Source organism: Entelurus aequoreus, linkage group LG25 (genome assembly GCF_033978785.1).
Source record: "Entelurus aequoreus isolate RoL-2023_Sb linkage group LG25, RoL_Eaeq_v1.1, whole genome shotgun sequence".
Lineage (NCBI taxonomy): Eukaryota > Metazoa > Chordata > Actinopteri > Syngnathiformes > Syngnathidae > Entelurus > Entelurus aequoreus.
Genome location: NC_084755.1, coordinates 42,242,412 through 42,257,905, shown reverse-complemented (window position 1 = coordinate 42,257,905; position 15,494 = coordinate 42,242,412). Strand labels below are relative to the sequence as shown.

General features: G+C 44.2%; 1 protein-coding gene across 1 annotated transcript in view; it reads left to right on the top strand.

Annotated features, from left to right (window-relative positions):
* mapk8ip3 (mitogen-activated protein kinase 8 interacting protein 3) overlaps positions 1 to 15,494 on the top strand; it is a 132,039-nt gene that overhangs the window by 79,618 nt on the left and 36,927 nt on the right. The window contains exons 17-23 of the mRNA XM_062036661.1: positions 1,942 to 2,044; positions 4,002 to 4,157; positions 4,435 to 4,600; positions 8,243 to 8,434; positions 8,500 to 8,650; positions 8,728 to 8,847; positions 14,030 to 14,110. Of these exons, the coding sequence (XP_061892645.1) occupies positions 1,942 to 2,044; positions 4,002 to 4,157; positions 4,435 to 4,600; positions 8,243 to 8,434; positions 8,500 to 8,650; positions 8,728 to 8,847; positions 14,030 to 14,110 (969 nt within the window). The remainder of the gene's footprint in view (positions 1 to 1,941; positions 2,045 to 4,001; positions 4,158 to 4,434; positions 4,601 to 8,242; positions 8,435 to 8,499; positions 8,651 to 8,727; positions 8,848 to 14,029; positions 14,111 to 15,494) is intronic.

The following is a 15,494-nucleotide window of genomic DNA, read 5'->3' as shown; positions in this document are numbered from 1 at the left end:
GGTTTTCTGAAGTGTTCCTGAGCCCATGTGGTGATATCCTTTACACACTGATGTGGCTTTTTGATGCAGTACCGCCTGAGGGATCCAAGGTGTGTAATATCATGGCTTACCTGCAGTCATTTCTCCACATTGTCTGAACCCTTTGATGATATCACGGAGCGTAGATGGTGAAATCCCTAAATTCCTTGCAATTCCTTGTTGATAAATGTTGTTGTTCAACAATTAGCTCAGGCATTTGTTGACAAAGTGGTGACCCTCGCCCCGTCCTTGTTTGTGAACGACTGAGCATTTCATGGAAGCTGCTTTTATACCCAATCATGGCACCCACCTGTTCCCAATTAGCCTGTTCACCTGTGGGATGTTCCAAATAAGTCTTTGGTGAGCATTCCTCAACTTTATCACTCTTTTTTGCCACTTGTGCCAGCTTTTTTGAAACATGTTGCTGCCATTAAATTCTAACTTCATGATTATTTTCAAAAAATACCAAAGTTTCTCAGTGTGAACATGAAATATCTTGTCTTTGCAGTCTATTCTATTGAATATAAGTTGAAAAGGATTTGTTTTTATTTAGCATTTACACAAAGTCACAACTTCACTGCTTTTGGGCTCTGTATGTTCTTCAGTGGTTCTTGTTAAAAGTGTCCTAGCAGGATTGGGCTCCGTATGTTCTTCAGTGGTTCTTGTTAAAAGTGTCCTAGCAGGATTGGGCTCTGTATGTTCTTCAGTGGTTCTTGTTAAAAGTGTCCTAGCAGGATTGGGCTCTGTATGTTCTTCAGTGGTTCTTGTTAAAAGTGTCCTAGCAGGATTGGGCTCTGTATGTTCTTCAGTGGTTCTTGTTAAAAGTGTCCTAGCAGGATTGGGCTCTGTATGTTCTTCAGTGGTTCTTGTTAAAAGTGTCCTAGCAGGATTGGGCTCTGTATGTTCTTCAGTGGTTCTTGTTAAAAGTGTCCTAGCAGGATTGGGCTTTGTATGTTCTTCAGTGGTTCTTGTTAAAAGTGTCCTAGCAGGATTGGGCTTTGTATGTTCTTCAGTGGTTCTTGTTAAAAGTGTCCTAGCAGGATTGGGCTCTGTATGTTCTTCAGTGGTTCTTGTTAAGTGTCCTAGCAGGATTGGGCTCTGTATGTTCTTCAGTGGTTCTTGTTAAAAGTGTCCTAGCAGGATTGGGCTCTGTATGTTCTTCAGTGGTTCTTGTTAAAAGTGTCCTAGCAGGATTGGGCTCTGTATGTTCTTCAGTGGTTCTTGTTAAAAGTGTCCTAGCAGGATTGGGCTCTGTATGTTCTTCAGTGGTTCTTGTTAAAAGTGTCCTAGCAGGATTGGGCTCTGTATGTTCTTCAGTGGTTCTTGTTAAAAGTGTCCTAGCAGGATTGGGCTCTGTATGTTCTTCAGTGGTTCTTGTTAAAAGTGTCCTAGCAGGATTGGGCTCTGTATGTTCTTCAGTGGTTCTTGTTAAAAGTGTCCTAGCAGGATTGGGCTCTGTATGTTCTTCAGTGGTTCTTGTTAAAAGTGTCCTAGCAGGATTGGGCTTTGTATGTTCTTCAGTGGTTCTTGTTAAAAGTGTCCTAGCAGGATTGGGCTTTGTATGTTCTTCAGTGGTTCTTGTTAAAAGTGTCCTAGCAGGATTGGGCTCTGTATGTTCTTCAGTGGTTCTTGTTAAGTGTCCTAGCAGGATTGGGCTCTGTATGTTCTTCAGTGGTTCTTGTTAAAAGTGTCCTAGCAGGATTGGGCTCTGTATGTTCTTCAGTGGTTCTTGTTAAAAGTGTCCTAGCAGGATTGGGCTCTGTATGTTCTTCAGTGGTTCTTGTTAAAAGTGTCCTAGCAGGATTGGGCTCTGTATGTTCTTCAGTGGTTCTTGTTAAAAGTGTCCTAGCAGGATTGGGCTCTGTATGTTCTTCAGTGGTTCTTGTTAAAAGTGTCCTAGCAGGATCCAGGCAGCACATAAAGACTTCTTGACTTGTACTTTCAGACCAGCAGTGACAAAGACATGAAGAACGTTCCGGTCCCGGTCTACTGTCGGCCCCTGGTAGAGAAAGACCCCAACAGGAAGGTGAGGGTAGTGTTTTGGTAGCAGATGATTCATCAAGGCAACTACTACACTTTGTGGCATCAATGTGTTGTTGGCATTAAAGTGTCAACAAGCAAACATGAGAAATGCATCAAGTCAATAAACAAGTCAATAAACAAGTCAATAAACAAGTCAATAAACAAGTCAATAAACAAGTCAATAAACAAGTCAATAAACAAGTCAATAAACAAGTCAATAAACAAACGTTGTCAATATTAATGACAATTGTAGAAGAGCACTAAGCTGTTCATTATTCAACCTGGAATAGACTTATGCTGACTTTGATCCAGGTCAGTTGCTTTTTGTGGCCAAAATAATCACATCAAAATATAGCTTTGTTTACATTTCAAGTGTGACAACATTTCCATCTCAACCAAGGCAGCGAGTGGGTGTGGTCTATCTCTGCTCTGACTAGAGTGGGTGTGGTCTATCTCTGCTCTGACTAGAGTGGGTGTGGTCTATCTCTGCTCTGACTAGAGTGGGTGTGGTCTATCTCTGCTCTGACTAGAGTGGGTGTGGTCTCTCTCTGCTCTGACTAGAGTGGGTGTGGTCTATCTCTGCTCTGACTAGAGTGGGTGTGGTCTATCTCTGCTCTGACCAGAGTGGGTGTGGTCTATCTCTGCTCTGACTAGAGTGGGTGTGGTCTATCTCTGCTCTGACTAGAGTGGGTGTGGTCTATCTCTGCTCTGACTAGAGTGGGTGTGGTCTATCTCTGCTCTGACTAGAGTGGGTGTGGTCTATCTCTGCTCTGACTAGAGTGGGTGTGGTCTCTCTCTGCTCTGACTAGAGTGGGTGTGGTCTATCTCTGCTCTGACTAGAGTGGGTGTGGTCTATCTCTGCTCTGACCAGAGTGGGTGTGGTCTATCTCTGCTCTGACTAGAGTGGGTGTGGTCTATCTCTGCTCTGACTAGAGTGGGTGTGGTCTATCTCTGCTCTGACCAGAGTGGGTGTGGTCTATCTCTGCTCTGACTAGAGTGGGTGTGGTCTATCTCTGCTCTGACTAGAGTGGGTGTGGTCTCGCTCTGCTCTGACTAGAGTGGGTGTGGTCTCTTTCTGCTCTGACTAGAGTGGGTGTGGTCTCGCTCTGCTCTGACTAGAGTGGGTGTGGTCTATCTCTGCTCCGACTAGGAGTGGGTGTGGTCTCTCTCTGCTCTGACTAGAGTGGGTGTGGTCTATCTCTGCTCCGACTAGGAGTGGGTGTGGTCTATCTCTGCTCTGACTAGAGTGGGTGTGGTCTCTTTCTGCTGTGACTAGAATGGACTAGGTGGTCATTGCACTTGAAAGTGCAAGAGATGTGTTTCCAGTAGCAGTGTTTGTACTAGAAGACATTAGAGTGATACGCACATTCCAGTTGCAACTTGATTTGTGGCGAGTCCCTTTTGAGAAAGAAGGTCAGTAAGAGGACTTGGAAAGATTCTAGATTTAGCCGGAAAGTCAGCAAGTTGACACCACTGTGCTGAAGTGTGTGTGAGAAAATAAAGCCACAAAGACCCGCCTTACTCTGCTTCTGATTGGTTCACACTGCCTGGTACTCTCTTAGAACATCGTCACAGAAGTGTCGCAAGATTGGAGCGGCCATATTTTCTATCACATCTACAATCAACTGATTGAGGACTTTCCAACTGGACCTCCACTGATCCACATTCAATGTAGATCCATCCAGAGCTTTGCTTAACGCTGGATTCAGATCTCCAAAGTTAAAATCGGTTATCTGTGTGTACTGATTCATTCTTACACCTCCAATATGTATATATAAATATATATATATATATATATATATATATATATATATATATATATATATATATAATATATATATATATATATATATATACACTGTATAATTAATATGAAAATAAAGATCATTAATCTTGTTGGACAGGATCAGTGACATCTTTCCTCCTTCACTGACGTGAACGTCTTCTTCTACCTTCCTCAGTTGTGGTGTGCAGCCGGGGTGGACCTCACAGGGTGGAGGGCCATCCCCCAGGAGGCGGGGCCAGTCACAGCGGCCCCCGAAGGCAGCGACCCCCTGCGTGGGGAGGAGAAGGAGGGAGGCAAGAAGAGCACCAACAACTCCCCAGAGAAGAGGAAGGTGAGCGAGCATGGCCTCACCTCTGAGTCCACCTGGCCTCACCACTGAGTCCACCTGGCCTCACCTCTGAGTCCACCTGGCCTCACCTCTGAGTCCACCTGGCCTCACCTCTGAGTCCACCTGGCCTCACGTCTGAGTCCACCTGGCCTCACGTCTGAGTCCACCTGGCCTCACCTCTGAGTCCACCTGGCCTCACCTCTGAGTCCACCTGGCCTCACCTCTGAGTCCACCTGGCCTCACCTCTGAGTCCACCTGGCCTCACCTCTGTGTCCTCCAGTCCAAGGAGGTCCAGGAGACGGACGCCATGAGCAGCCGCGTGTGGATCCTGACCAGCACACACTCCGCCAGCAAGGTGGTGATCATCGACGCCAACCAGCCGGGCTCGCTGGTGGACCAGTTCAACGTCTGCAATGCACACGTGCTCTGCATCTCCAGTGTGCCAGGTGAGACTCGCTGTCCAAAGTCTGGACTCTGCAGCCACGACCATGCACAAAAAATGAGAACCCTTAGATGCTTTGTCATGAACCCAATGTAGGTCAACATATGCTAATTTGTGGAATACCTAATCACCTTTTCTCATGATGGCTTTTATTTAAACTCCGCGGATTATCCGCGGACTCCACGGATAATCCGCGGAGTCCGCGGATTATCCGCGGGTCGGGCGGATGCATGACGAAAAAAATAGATTTGAAATAGATTGTGGCGGGTGGCGGTTGAACCAATTGGTAAATATATATACATAGTTAAATGTTGTTACCCACATACAATTGGTAAATATAAATCCATAGTTCAATGTTGTTACCCACATACAATTGGTAAATATAAATCCATAGTTCAATGTTGTTACCCACATACAATTGGTAAATATAAATCCATAGTTCAATGTTGTTACCCACATACAATTGGTAAATATAAATCCATAGTTCAATGTTGTTACCCACATACAATTGGTAAATATAAATCCATAGTTCAATGTTGTTACCCACATAGTAAAAAGGAGCAGCACTCTTTGCAACATGCAATTATTCATCTGCTGCTGCTGTCACGACAAATTTCTTCCCCCCTACAAAAACTCCCCCCCCCCCCCCCCCCCCCATTTACTTCCGGGGCTGCGTCCAATAAAGTCACAAAGTTGCCGGGGGTCCTTAACCCGCACGCGACTGTCCTGTTTCACGCCTGTACAAAAAAAAAAATAATGGATTTCTTCAGATTCCAGCAGCTGTCAAAGATGAAGTATCCTTGCAGCAACGGCAGTCAGAGCCCAAGTGCTAGCCATCTGTCAATCACGTAAGAGGAAGTGCTAGCCATCTGTCAATCACGTAAGAGGAAGTGCTAGCCATCTGTCAATCACGTAAGAGGAAGTGCTAGCCATCTGTCAATCACGTAAGAGGAAGTGCTAGCCATCTGTCAATCACGTAAGAGGAAGTGCTAGCCATCTGTCAATCACGTAAGAGGAAGTGCTAGCCATCTGTCAATCACGTAAGAGGAAGTGCTAGCCATCTGTCAATCACGTAAGAGGAAGTGCTAGCGATCTGTCAATCACGTAAGAGGAAGTGCTAGCCATCTGTCAATCACGTAAGAGGAAGTGCTAGCGATCGCTGTCAATCACGTAAGAGGAAGTGCTAGCCATCTGTCAATCACGTAAGAGGAAGTGCTAGCCATCTGTCAATCACGTAAGAGGAAGTGCTAGCCATCTGTCAATCACGTAAGAGGAAGTGCTAGCGATCGCTGTCAATCACGTAAGAGGAAGTGCTAGCCATCTGTCAATCACGTAAGAGGAAGTGCTAGCCATCTGTCAATCACGTAAGAGGAAGTGCTAGCCATCTGTCAATCACGTAAGAGGAAGTGCTAGCGATCGCTGTCAATCACGTAAGAGGAAGTGCTAGCGATCTGTCAATCACGTAAGAGGAAGTGCTAGCCATCTGTCAATCACGTAAGAGGAAGTGCTAGCCATCTGTCAATCACGTAAGAGGAAGTGCTAGCGATCGCTGTCAATCACGTAAGAGGAAGTGCTAGCCATCTGTCAATCACGTAAGAGGAAGTGCTAGCCATCTGTCAATCACGTAAGAGGAAGTGCTAGCCATCTGTCAATCACGTAAGAGGAAACATGACCACGGAAGTAAATGGGGGGGGGGGGGAAGACATTTGGCGTGACACAGCACAACACAACAGAAGAAGAAGAAAAAAATAAAAAGATATCAGCAAATGTGGTACGAGACAAACTAAAAAAGAAAATACTAAAGACCAGGAAAAAAATAACAATAATTGTCAACACTTTCTTAATGGAAATGACAATAATATTATAATAATGATAAATAATATTATCACACATTAATATGTGTTAGCCTCTAATGTGTAGCCAGGACATATTCATGTGTGGCACACATTGAATGTCTCTGCTGCATTGCATCAGTCTCCTTTCTTTAACAGCCTAAACCTCAATAATGCCTTCAATCCTCTATAGTACATATAGCATACAGCTGGGTGGGTTTGCATCCTCTATAGTACATATAGAACAACAGCTGGGTGGGTTTGCATCTTCTATATTACATATAGAACAACAGCTGGGTGGGTTTGCATCTTCTATAGTACATATAGAACAACAGCTGGGTGGGTTTGCATCCTCTATAGTACATATAGAACAACAGCTGGGTGGGTTTGCATCTTCTATAGTACATATAGAACAACAGCTGGGTGGGTTTGCATCCTCTATAGTACATATAGAACAACAGCTGGGTGGGTTTGCATCCTCTATAGTACATATAGAACAACAGCTGGGTGGGTTTGCATCCTCTATAGTACATATAGAACAACAGCTGGGTGGCGGGCGCGTGTGGTTTTGATCAAATGTTAGTTCGGGTGGATGACGACTTTTGTGATGCGGTTGCGGATTAAATAATTGCCTATCCGCGCATCTCTAGTATGGGATCAATACGGTATGAAATGAACATGGTATGGGATCAATACGGTATGAAATGAACATGGTATGGGATCAATACGGTATGAAATGAACATAGTATGGGATCAATACGGTATGAAATGAACATAGTATGGGATCAATACGGTATGAAATGAACATAGTATGGGATCAATACGGTATGAAATGAACATGGTATGGGATCAATACGGTATGAAATGAACATGGTATGGGATCAATACGGTATGAAATGAACATGGTATGGGATCAATACGGTATGAAATGAACATGGTATGGGATCAATACGGTATGAAATGAACATGGTATGGGATCAATACGGTATGAAATGAACATGGTATGGGATCAATACGGTATGAAATGAACATGGTATGGGATCAATACGGTATGAAATGAACATGGTATGGGATCAATACGGTATGAAATGAACATGGTATGGGATCAATACGGTATGAAATGAACATGGTATGGGATCAATACGGTATGAAATGAACATGGTATGGGATCAATACGGTATGAAATCAACACGGTATGGGATCAATACGGTATGAAATGAACATGGTATGGGATCAATACGGTATGAAATCAACACGGTATGGGATCAATACGGTATGAAATGAACATGGTATGAAATCAACACGGTATGGGATCAATACAGTATGGGATCAACACGGTATGGGATCAATATGGTATGGGATCAATACTGTATGGTATCAACACGGTATGGGATCAACACGGTATGGGATCAACATGGTATGGGATCAACATGTTATGGGATCAACACGGTATGGGATCAACACGGTATGGGATCAACACGGTATGGGATCAACATGGTATGGGATCAACACGGTATGGGATCAACACGGTATGGGATCAACACGGTATGGGATCAACATGGTATGGGATCAACACGGTATGGGATCAACACGGTATGGGATCAACACGGTATGGGATCAACACGGTATGGGATCAACATGGTATGGGATCAACACGGTATGGGATCAACATGGTATGGGATCAACACGGTATGGGATCAACATGGTATGGGCCAATGGTGAATGTGGATAATGGATGACATCATGGGAGGTGTGACCAATCAACAGGACTGTGGCAGAAACAGGAAGTGTGTTTTCATGATGCGTGTTGACAGCTGCCAGCGAGAGCGACTACGCGGCGGGTGAGATCGTGTTGGACCCGGGTGATGGCGGTCCAGGCCAGGATGGCGGAGGTGTGGAGGGTATGTTGGCCGGTATCACGCTAGTGGGGTGCGCCACTAACTGCAGTGTTGCCCGTAGCAACTGCTCCTCCCGCACTGACACTCCCATCACGGACAAAGGCCAAGGTGGGCACTTCCTCCATGCTCCTGCACCTTTCCTATTGGTTGATGCCTCCTCCTCTTGTGTGCAGGCCCCGCCCACGCCAAGATTCACCCGGCACAGTCGGCCGAGGAAGCCACCGAGGCCATCGAGTCCGCAGCCAGCCACGCCGGACCCCCGGGACCGTTTATGGAGCACGTCTTTACTGATCCGCCGCCTCGCGCAGCAGACGTGTCAGACAGGTGGGTAGAAGGTGGGCCCCCGCATGTGGGGCCCCCACACCAGGAGCCTTCATCCTGACTACTTGGGGTCCTCACAGGAGCGCCGCTCCGTCCAAGGAGGAGACGGCGGTTGCCGCGGAGACGGAAGACGGTGGCCAAGAGGCCAAGACTTACACCAGCATGGCCCCCACCATGTGGCTTGGGGCCCAGAATGGCTGGTAAGTGTCCAACCATTTTCTACCACTTGTCCCTCTTGAGGGTGCTGGAGCCTTCACCATCCAGTAAACCTTGTACTTGTTCTTTGGTTCTAAAACCTCTGACGTCACCTTGTACTTGTTCTAAAACCTCTGACGTCACCTTGTACTTGTACTTTGGTTGTAAAACCTCTGACATCACCTTGTACTTGTTCTTTGGTTCTAAAACCTCTGACGTCACCTTGTACTTGTTCTTTGGTTCTAAAACCTCTGACGTCACCTTGTACTTGTTCTTTGGTTGTAAAACCTCTGACGTCACCTTGTACTTGTACTTTGGTTGTAAAACCTCTGACGTCACCTTGTACTTGTACTTTGGTTCTAAAACCTCTGACGTCACCTTGTACTTGTTCTTTGGTTGTAAAACCTCTGACGTCACCTTGTACTTGTACTTTGGTTGTAAAACCTCTGACGTCACCTTGTACTTGTACTTTGGTTCTAAAACCTCTGACGTCACCTTGTACTTGTTCTTTGGTTCTAAAACCTCTGACATCACCTTGTACTTGTTCTAAAACCTCTGACATCACCTTGTACTTGTTCTTTGGTTCTAAAACCTCTGACATCACCTTGTACTTGTTCTTTGGTTGTAAAACCTCTGACGTCACCTTGTACTTGTACTTTGGTTGTAAAACCTCTGACGTCACCTTGTACTTGTACTTTGGTTCTAAAACCTCTGACGTCACCTTGTACTTGTTCTTTGGTTCTAAAACCTCTGACGTCACCTTGTACTTGTTCTTTGGTTCTAAAACCTCTGACGTCACCTTGTACTTGTTCTTTGGTTGTAAAACCTCTGACGTCACCTTGTACTTGTTCTTTGGTTCTAAAACCTCTGACATCACCTTGTACTTGTTCTTTGGTTCTAAAGCCTCTGACGTCACCTTGTACTTGTACTTTGGTTCTAAAACCTCTGACGTCACCTTGTACTTGTACTTTGGTTCTAAAACCTCTGACGTCACCTTGTACTTGTTCTTTGGTTGTAAAACCTCTGACGTCACCTTGTACTTGTTCTTTGGTTGTAAAACCTCTGACGTCACCTTGTACTTGTACTTGGTTGTAAAACCTCTGACGTCACCTTGTACTTGTTCTTTGGTTCTAAAGCCTCTGACGTCACCTTGTACTTGTACTTGGTTGTAAAACCTCTGACATCACCTTGTACTTGTTCTTTGGTTCTAAAGCCTCTGACGTCACCTTGTACTTGTTCTTTGGTTCTAAAGCCCCTGACGTCACCTTGTACTTGTTCTTTGGTTCTAAAACCTCTGACGTCACCTTGTACTTGTTCTTTGGTTCTAAAGCCCCTGACGTCACCTTGTACTTGTTCTTTGGTTCTAAAGCCTCTGACGTCACCTTGTACTTGTTCTTTGGTTCTAAAACCTCTGACGTCACCTTGTACTTGTTCTTTGGTTGTAAAACCTCTGACGTCACCTTGTACTTGTTCTTTGGTTCTAAAACCTCTGACGTCACCTTGTACTTGTTCTTTGGTTGTAAAACCTCTGACGTCACCTTGTACTTGTACTTGGTTGTAAAACCTCTGACATCACCTTGTACTTGTTCTTTGGTTCTAAAGCCTCTGACGTCACCTTGTACTTGTTCTTTGGTTCTAAAGCCCCTGACGTCACCTTGTACTTGTTCTTTGGTTCTAAAGCCTCTGACGTCACCTTGTACTTGTTCTTTGGTTCTAAAGCCCCTGACGTCACCTTGTACTTGTTCTTTGGTTCTAAAGCCTCTGACGTCACCTTGTACTTGTTCTTTGGTTCTAAAACCTCTGACGTCACCTTGTACTTGTTCTTTGGTTCTAAAACCTCTGACGTCACCTTGTACTTGTTCTTTGGTTGTAAAACCTCTGACGTCACCTTGTACTTGTACTTGGTTGTAAAACCTCTGACGTCACCTTGTACTTGTACTTGGTTGTAAAACCTCTGACGTCACCTTGTACTTGTTCTTTGGTTGTAAAACCTCTGACGTCACCTTGTACTTGTACTTGGTTGTAAAACCTCTGACGTCACCTTGTACTTGTTCTTTGGTTCTAAAGCCTCTGACGTCACCTTGTACTTGTTCTTTGGTTCTAAAGCCCCTGACGTCACCTTGTACTTGTTCTTTGGTTCTAAAACCTCTGACGTCACCTTGTACTTGTTTTTTGGTTCTAAAGCCCCTGACGTCACCTTGTACTTGTTCTTAGGTTCTAAAGCCTCTGACGTCACCTTGTACTTGTTCTTTGGTTCTAAAACCTCTGACGTCACCTTGTACTTGTTCTTTGGTTCTAAAACCTCTGACGTCACCTTGTACTTGTACTTGGTTGTAAAACCTCTGACGTCACCTTGTACTTGTACTTGGTTGTAAAACCTCTGACGTCACCTTGTACTTGTACTTGGTTGTAAAACCTCTGACGTCACCTTGTACTTGTACTTGGTTCTAAAACCTCTGACGTCACCTTGTACTTGTTCTTTGGTTCTAAAACCTCTGACGTCACCTTGTACTTGTTCTTTGGTTGTAAAACCTCTGACGTCACCTTGTACTTGTTCTTTGGTTGTAAAACCTCTGACGTCACCTTGTACTTGTTCTTTGGTTCTAAAGCCCCTGACGTCACCTTGTACTTGTTCTTTGGTTCTAAAACCTCTGACGTCACCTTGTACTTGTTTTTTGGTTCTAAAGCCCCTGACGTCACCTTGTACTTGTTCTTTGGTTCTAAAGCCTCTGACGTCACCTTGTACTTGTTCTTTGGTTCTAAAACCTCTGACGTCACCTTGTACTTGTACTTGGTTGTAAAACCTCTGACGTCACCTTGTACTTGTACTTGGTTCTAAAACCTCTGACGTCACCTTGTACTTGTTCTTTGGTTCTAAAACCTCTGACGTCACCTTGTACTTGTTCTTTGGTTGTAAAACCTCTGACGTCACCTTGTACTTGTTCTTTGGTTCTAAAGCCTCTGACGTCACCTTGTACTTGTTCTTTGGTTCTAAAACCTCTGACGTCACCTTGTACTTGTTCTTTGGTTCTAAAACCTCTGACGTCACCTTGTACTTGTACTTGGTTGTAAAACCTCTGACGTCACCTTGTACTTGTACTTGGTTCTAAAACCTCTGACGTCACCTTGTACTTGTTCTTTGGTTCTAAAACCTCTGACGTCACCTTGTACTTGTACTTTGGTTCTAAAACCTCTGACGTCACCTTGTACTTGTTCTTTGGTTGTAAAACCTCTGACGTCACCTTGTACTTGTTCTTTGGTTCTAAAACCTCTGACGTCACCTTGTACTTGTACTTTGGTTCTAAAACCTCTGACGTCACCTTGTACTTGTTCTTTGGTTGTAAAACCTCTGACGTCACCTTGTACTTGTTCTTTGGTTCTAAAGCCTCTGACGTCACCTTGTACTTGTTCTTTGGTTCTAAAGCCCCTGACGTCACCTTGTACTTGTTCTTTGGTTCTAAAGCCTCTGACGTCACCTTGTACTTGTTCTTTGGTTCTAAAACCTCTGACGTCACCTTGTACTTGTTCTTTGGTTCTAAAACCTCTGACGTCACCTTGTACTTGTTCTTTGGTTGTAAAACCTCTGACGTCACCTTGTACTTGTACTTGGTTGTAAAACCTCTGACGTCACCTTGTACTTGTACTTGGTTGTAAAACCTCTGACGTCACCTTGTACTTGTTCTTTGGTTGTAAAACCTCTGACGTCACCTTGTACTTGTACTTGGTTGTAAAACCTCTGACGTCACCTTGTACTTGTTCTTTGGTTCTAAAGCCTCTGACGTCACCTTGTACTTGTTCTTTGGTTCTAAAGCCCCTGACGTCACCTTGTACTTGTTCTTTGGTTCTAAAACCTCTGACGTCACCTTGTACTTGTTTTTTGGTTCTAAAGCCCCTGACGTCACCTTGTACTTGTTCTTTGGTTCTAAAGCCTCTGACGTCACCTTGTACTTGTTCTTTGGTTCTAAAACCTCTGACGTCACCTTGTACTTGTTCTTTGGTTCTAAAACCTCTGACGTCACCTTGTACTTGTACTTGGTTGTAAAACCTCTGACGTCACCTTGTACTTGTACTTGGTTGTAAAACCTCTGACGTCACCTTGTACTTGTACTTGGTTGTAAAACCTCTGACGTCACCTTGTACTTGTACTTTGGTTCTAAAACCTCTGACGTCACCTTGTACTTGTTCTTTGGTTCTAAAACCTCTGACGTCACCTTGTACTTGTACTTTGGTTCTAAAACCTCTGACGTCACCTTGTACTTGTACTTGGTTCTAAAACCTCTGACGTCACCTTGTACTTGTTCTTTGGTTCTAAAACCTCTGACGTCACCTTGTACTTGTTCTTTGGTTGTAAAACCTCTGACGTCACCTTGTACTTGTTCTTTGGTTGTAAAACCTCTGACGTCACCTTGTACTTGTTCTTTGGTTCTAAAGCCCCTGACGTCACCTTGTACTTGTTCTTTGGTTCTAAAACCTCTGACGTCACCTTGTACTTGTTTTTTGGTTCTAAAGCCCCTGACGTCACCTTGTACTTGTTCTTTGGTTCTAAAGCCTCTGACGTCACCTTGTACTTGTTCTTTGGTTCTAAAACCTCTGACGTCACCTTGTACTTGTACTTGGTTGTAAAACCTCTGACGTCACCTTGTACTTGTACTTGGTTCTAAAACCTCTGACGTCACCTTGTACTTGTTCTTTGGTTCTAAAACCTCTGACGTCACCTTGTACTTGTTCTTTGGTTGTAAAACCTCTGACGTCACCTTGTACTTGTTCTTTGGTTCTAAAGCCTCTGACGTCACCTTGTACTTGTTCTTTGGTTCTAAAACCTCTGACGTCACCTTGTACTTGTTCTTTGGTTCTAAAACCTCTGACGTCACCTTGTACTTGTACTTGGTTGTAAAACCTCTGACGTCACCTTGTACTTGTACTTGGTTCTAAAACCTCTGACGTCACCTTGTACTTGTTCTTTGGTTCTAAAACCTCTGACGTCACCTTGTACTTGTACTTTGGTTCTAAAACCTCTGACGTCACCTTGTACTTGTTCTTTGGTTGTAAAACCTCTGACATCACCTTGTACTTGTACTTTGGTTCTAAAACCTCTGACGTCACCTTGTACTTGTTCTTTGGTTCTATAACCTCTGACGTCACCTTGTACTTGTACTTGGTTGTAAAACCTCCTTGTGTGTCCTGCAGGCTTTATGTCCACTCAGCTGTGGGCAACTGGAAGACGTGTCTGCACTCCATCAAACTCAAAGACTCGGTGCTCAGTCTGGTGTAAGTACCTCTTCACTTCCTCTTTGATACCTGTCTGATACATGTGTCCATTTAGTGACATACATTCATACCTGTCTGATACATGTGTCCATTTAGTGACATACATTCATACCTGTCAGATACATGTGTTGATTTAGTGACATCAACTCTTTAGTGGTTTGACTTCTAGTCACTTTGGACTAAACTGACAATTAGGGGTGTTCCCATATTGACATCGGTCCGATATCAGCAAAAGGAACACACATCGGATATCGGCTCTTATGTAAGATGTGCGTTACAAGCAGTCTTGCAGAGTGTTTACTTGTGTGTGATATCATATGCGATACAAGCAGTCCTGCAGCATTTTTACTTGTGTGTGATATCATGTGCGTTGCAAGCAGTCTTGCAGAGTGTTTACTCGTGTGTGATATCATGTGCGATACAAGCAGTCTTGCAGCGTGTTTACTTGTGTGTGATATCATATGCGATACAAGCAGTCCTGCAGCATTTTTACTTGTGTGTGATATCATGTGCATTGCAAGCAGTCTTGCAGAGTGTTTACTCGTGTGTGATATCATGTGCGATACAAGCAGTCTTGCTGCGTCCTGCACAGTGTGTAATTGTGTGTGATATCATGTGCGATACAAGCAGTCTTGCAGCGTGTTTACTTGTGTGTGATATCATGTGCGTTGCAAGCAGTCCTGCAGAATTTTTACTCGTGTGTGATATCATGTGCGATACAAGCAGTCTTGCAGCGTGTTTACTTGTGTGTGATATCATGTGCGATACCAGCAGTCCTGCAGCGTGTTTACTCGTGTGTGATACCATGATATCATATATACACGTATATATACAGTATGTATATTACATGATATTATATTTACAGGTATATATACAGTATGTACATTACTTGATATTATATATATACACAGTATGTACACTATATAATATCATATATACAGTATGTACTGTATATATATGATATTATATATATACAGTATGTATACTTGGCAACTACTTCAGGGCATGACGACCATGCCTGACACGAGTCCCGGGCTCAGCTGGCTCCGGCTGACAGTACCCGGTATGGGTCCCTGTCCAGGGTTACGGATAACGGAGTGGAGCCCCGCAGGCGGTCTGGTGCTCGATACGGCACTTTTCCGGCAGCTCTTGCAGCCAAACTGATGCCAAACGTATTGCTTTGCTTTCCTTTGGACTATGTTAGTAAGGCCGAGAGGGGGATTCTGACGAATGGGCTACCCAGGATCTCCATACCTCTAGCCCAGGCTTGCGCCAATAAACTAGAGAGGCTACTTCAGTGCCACTGTCAAAAGTAGCAGAAACAACACGGGAGATCGCAGTTACGAGTTATAAGCCGTTTTCGATTGGCGTAGGATATCGGCGC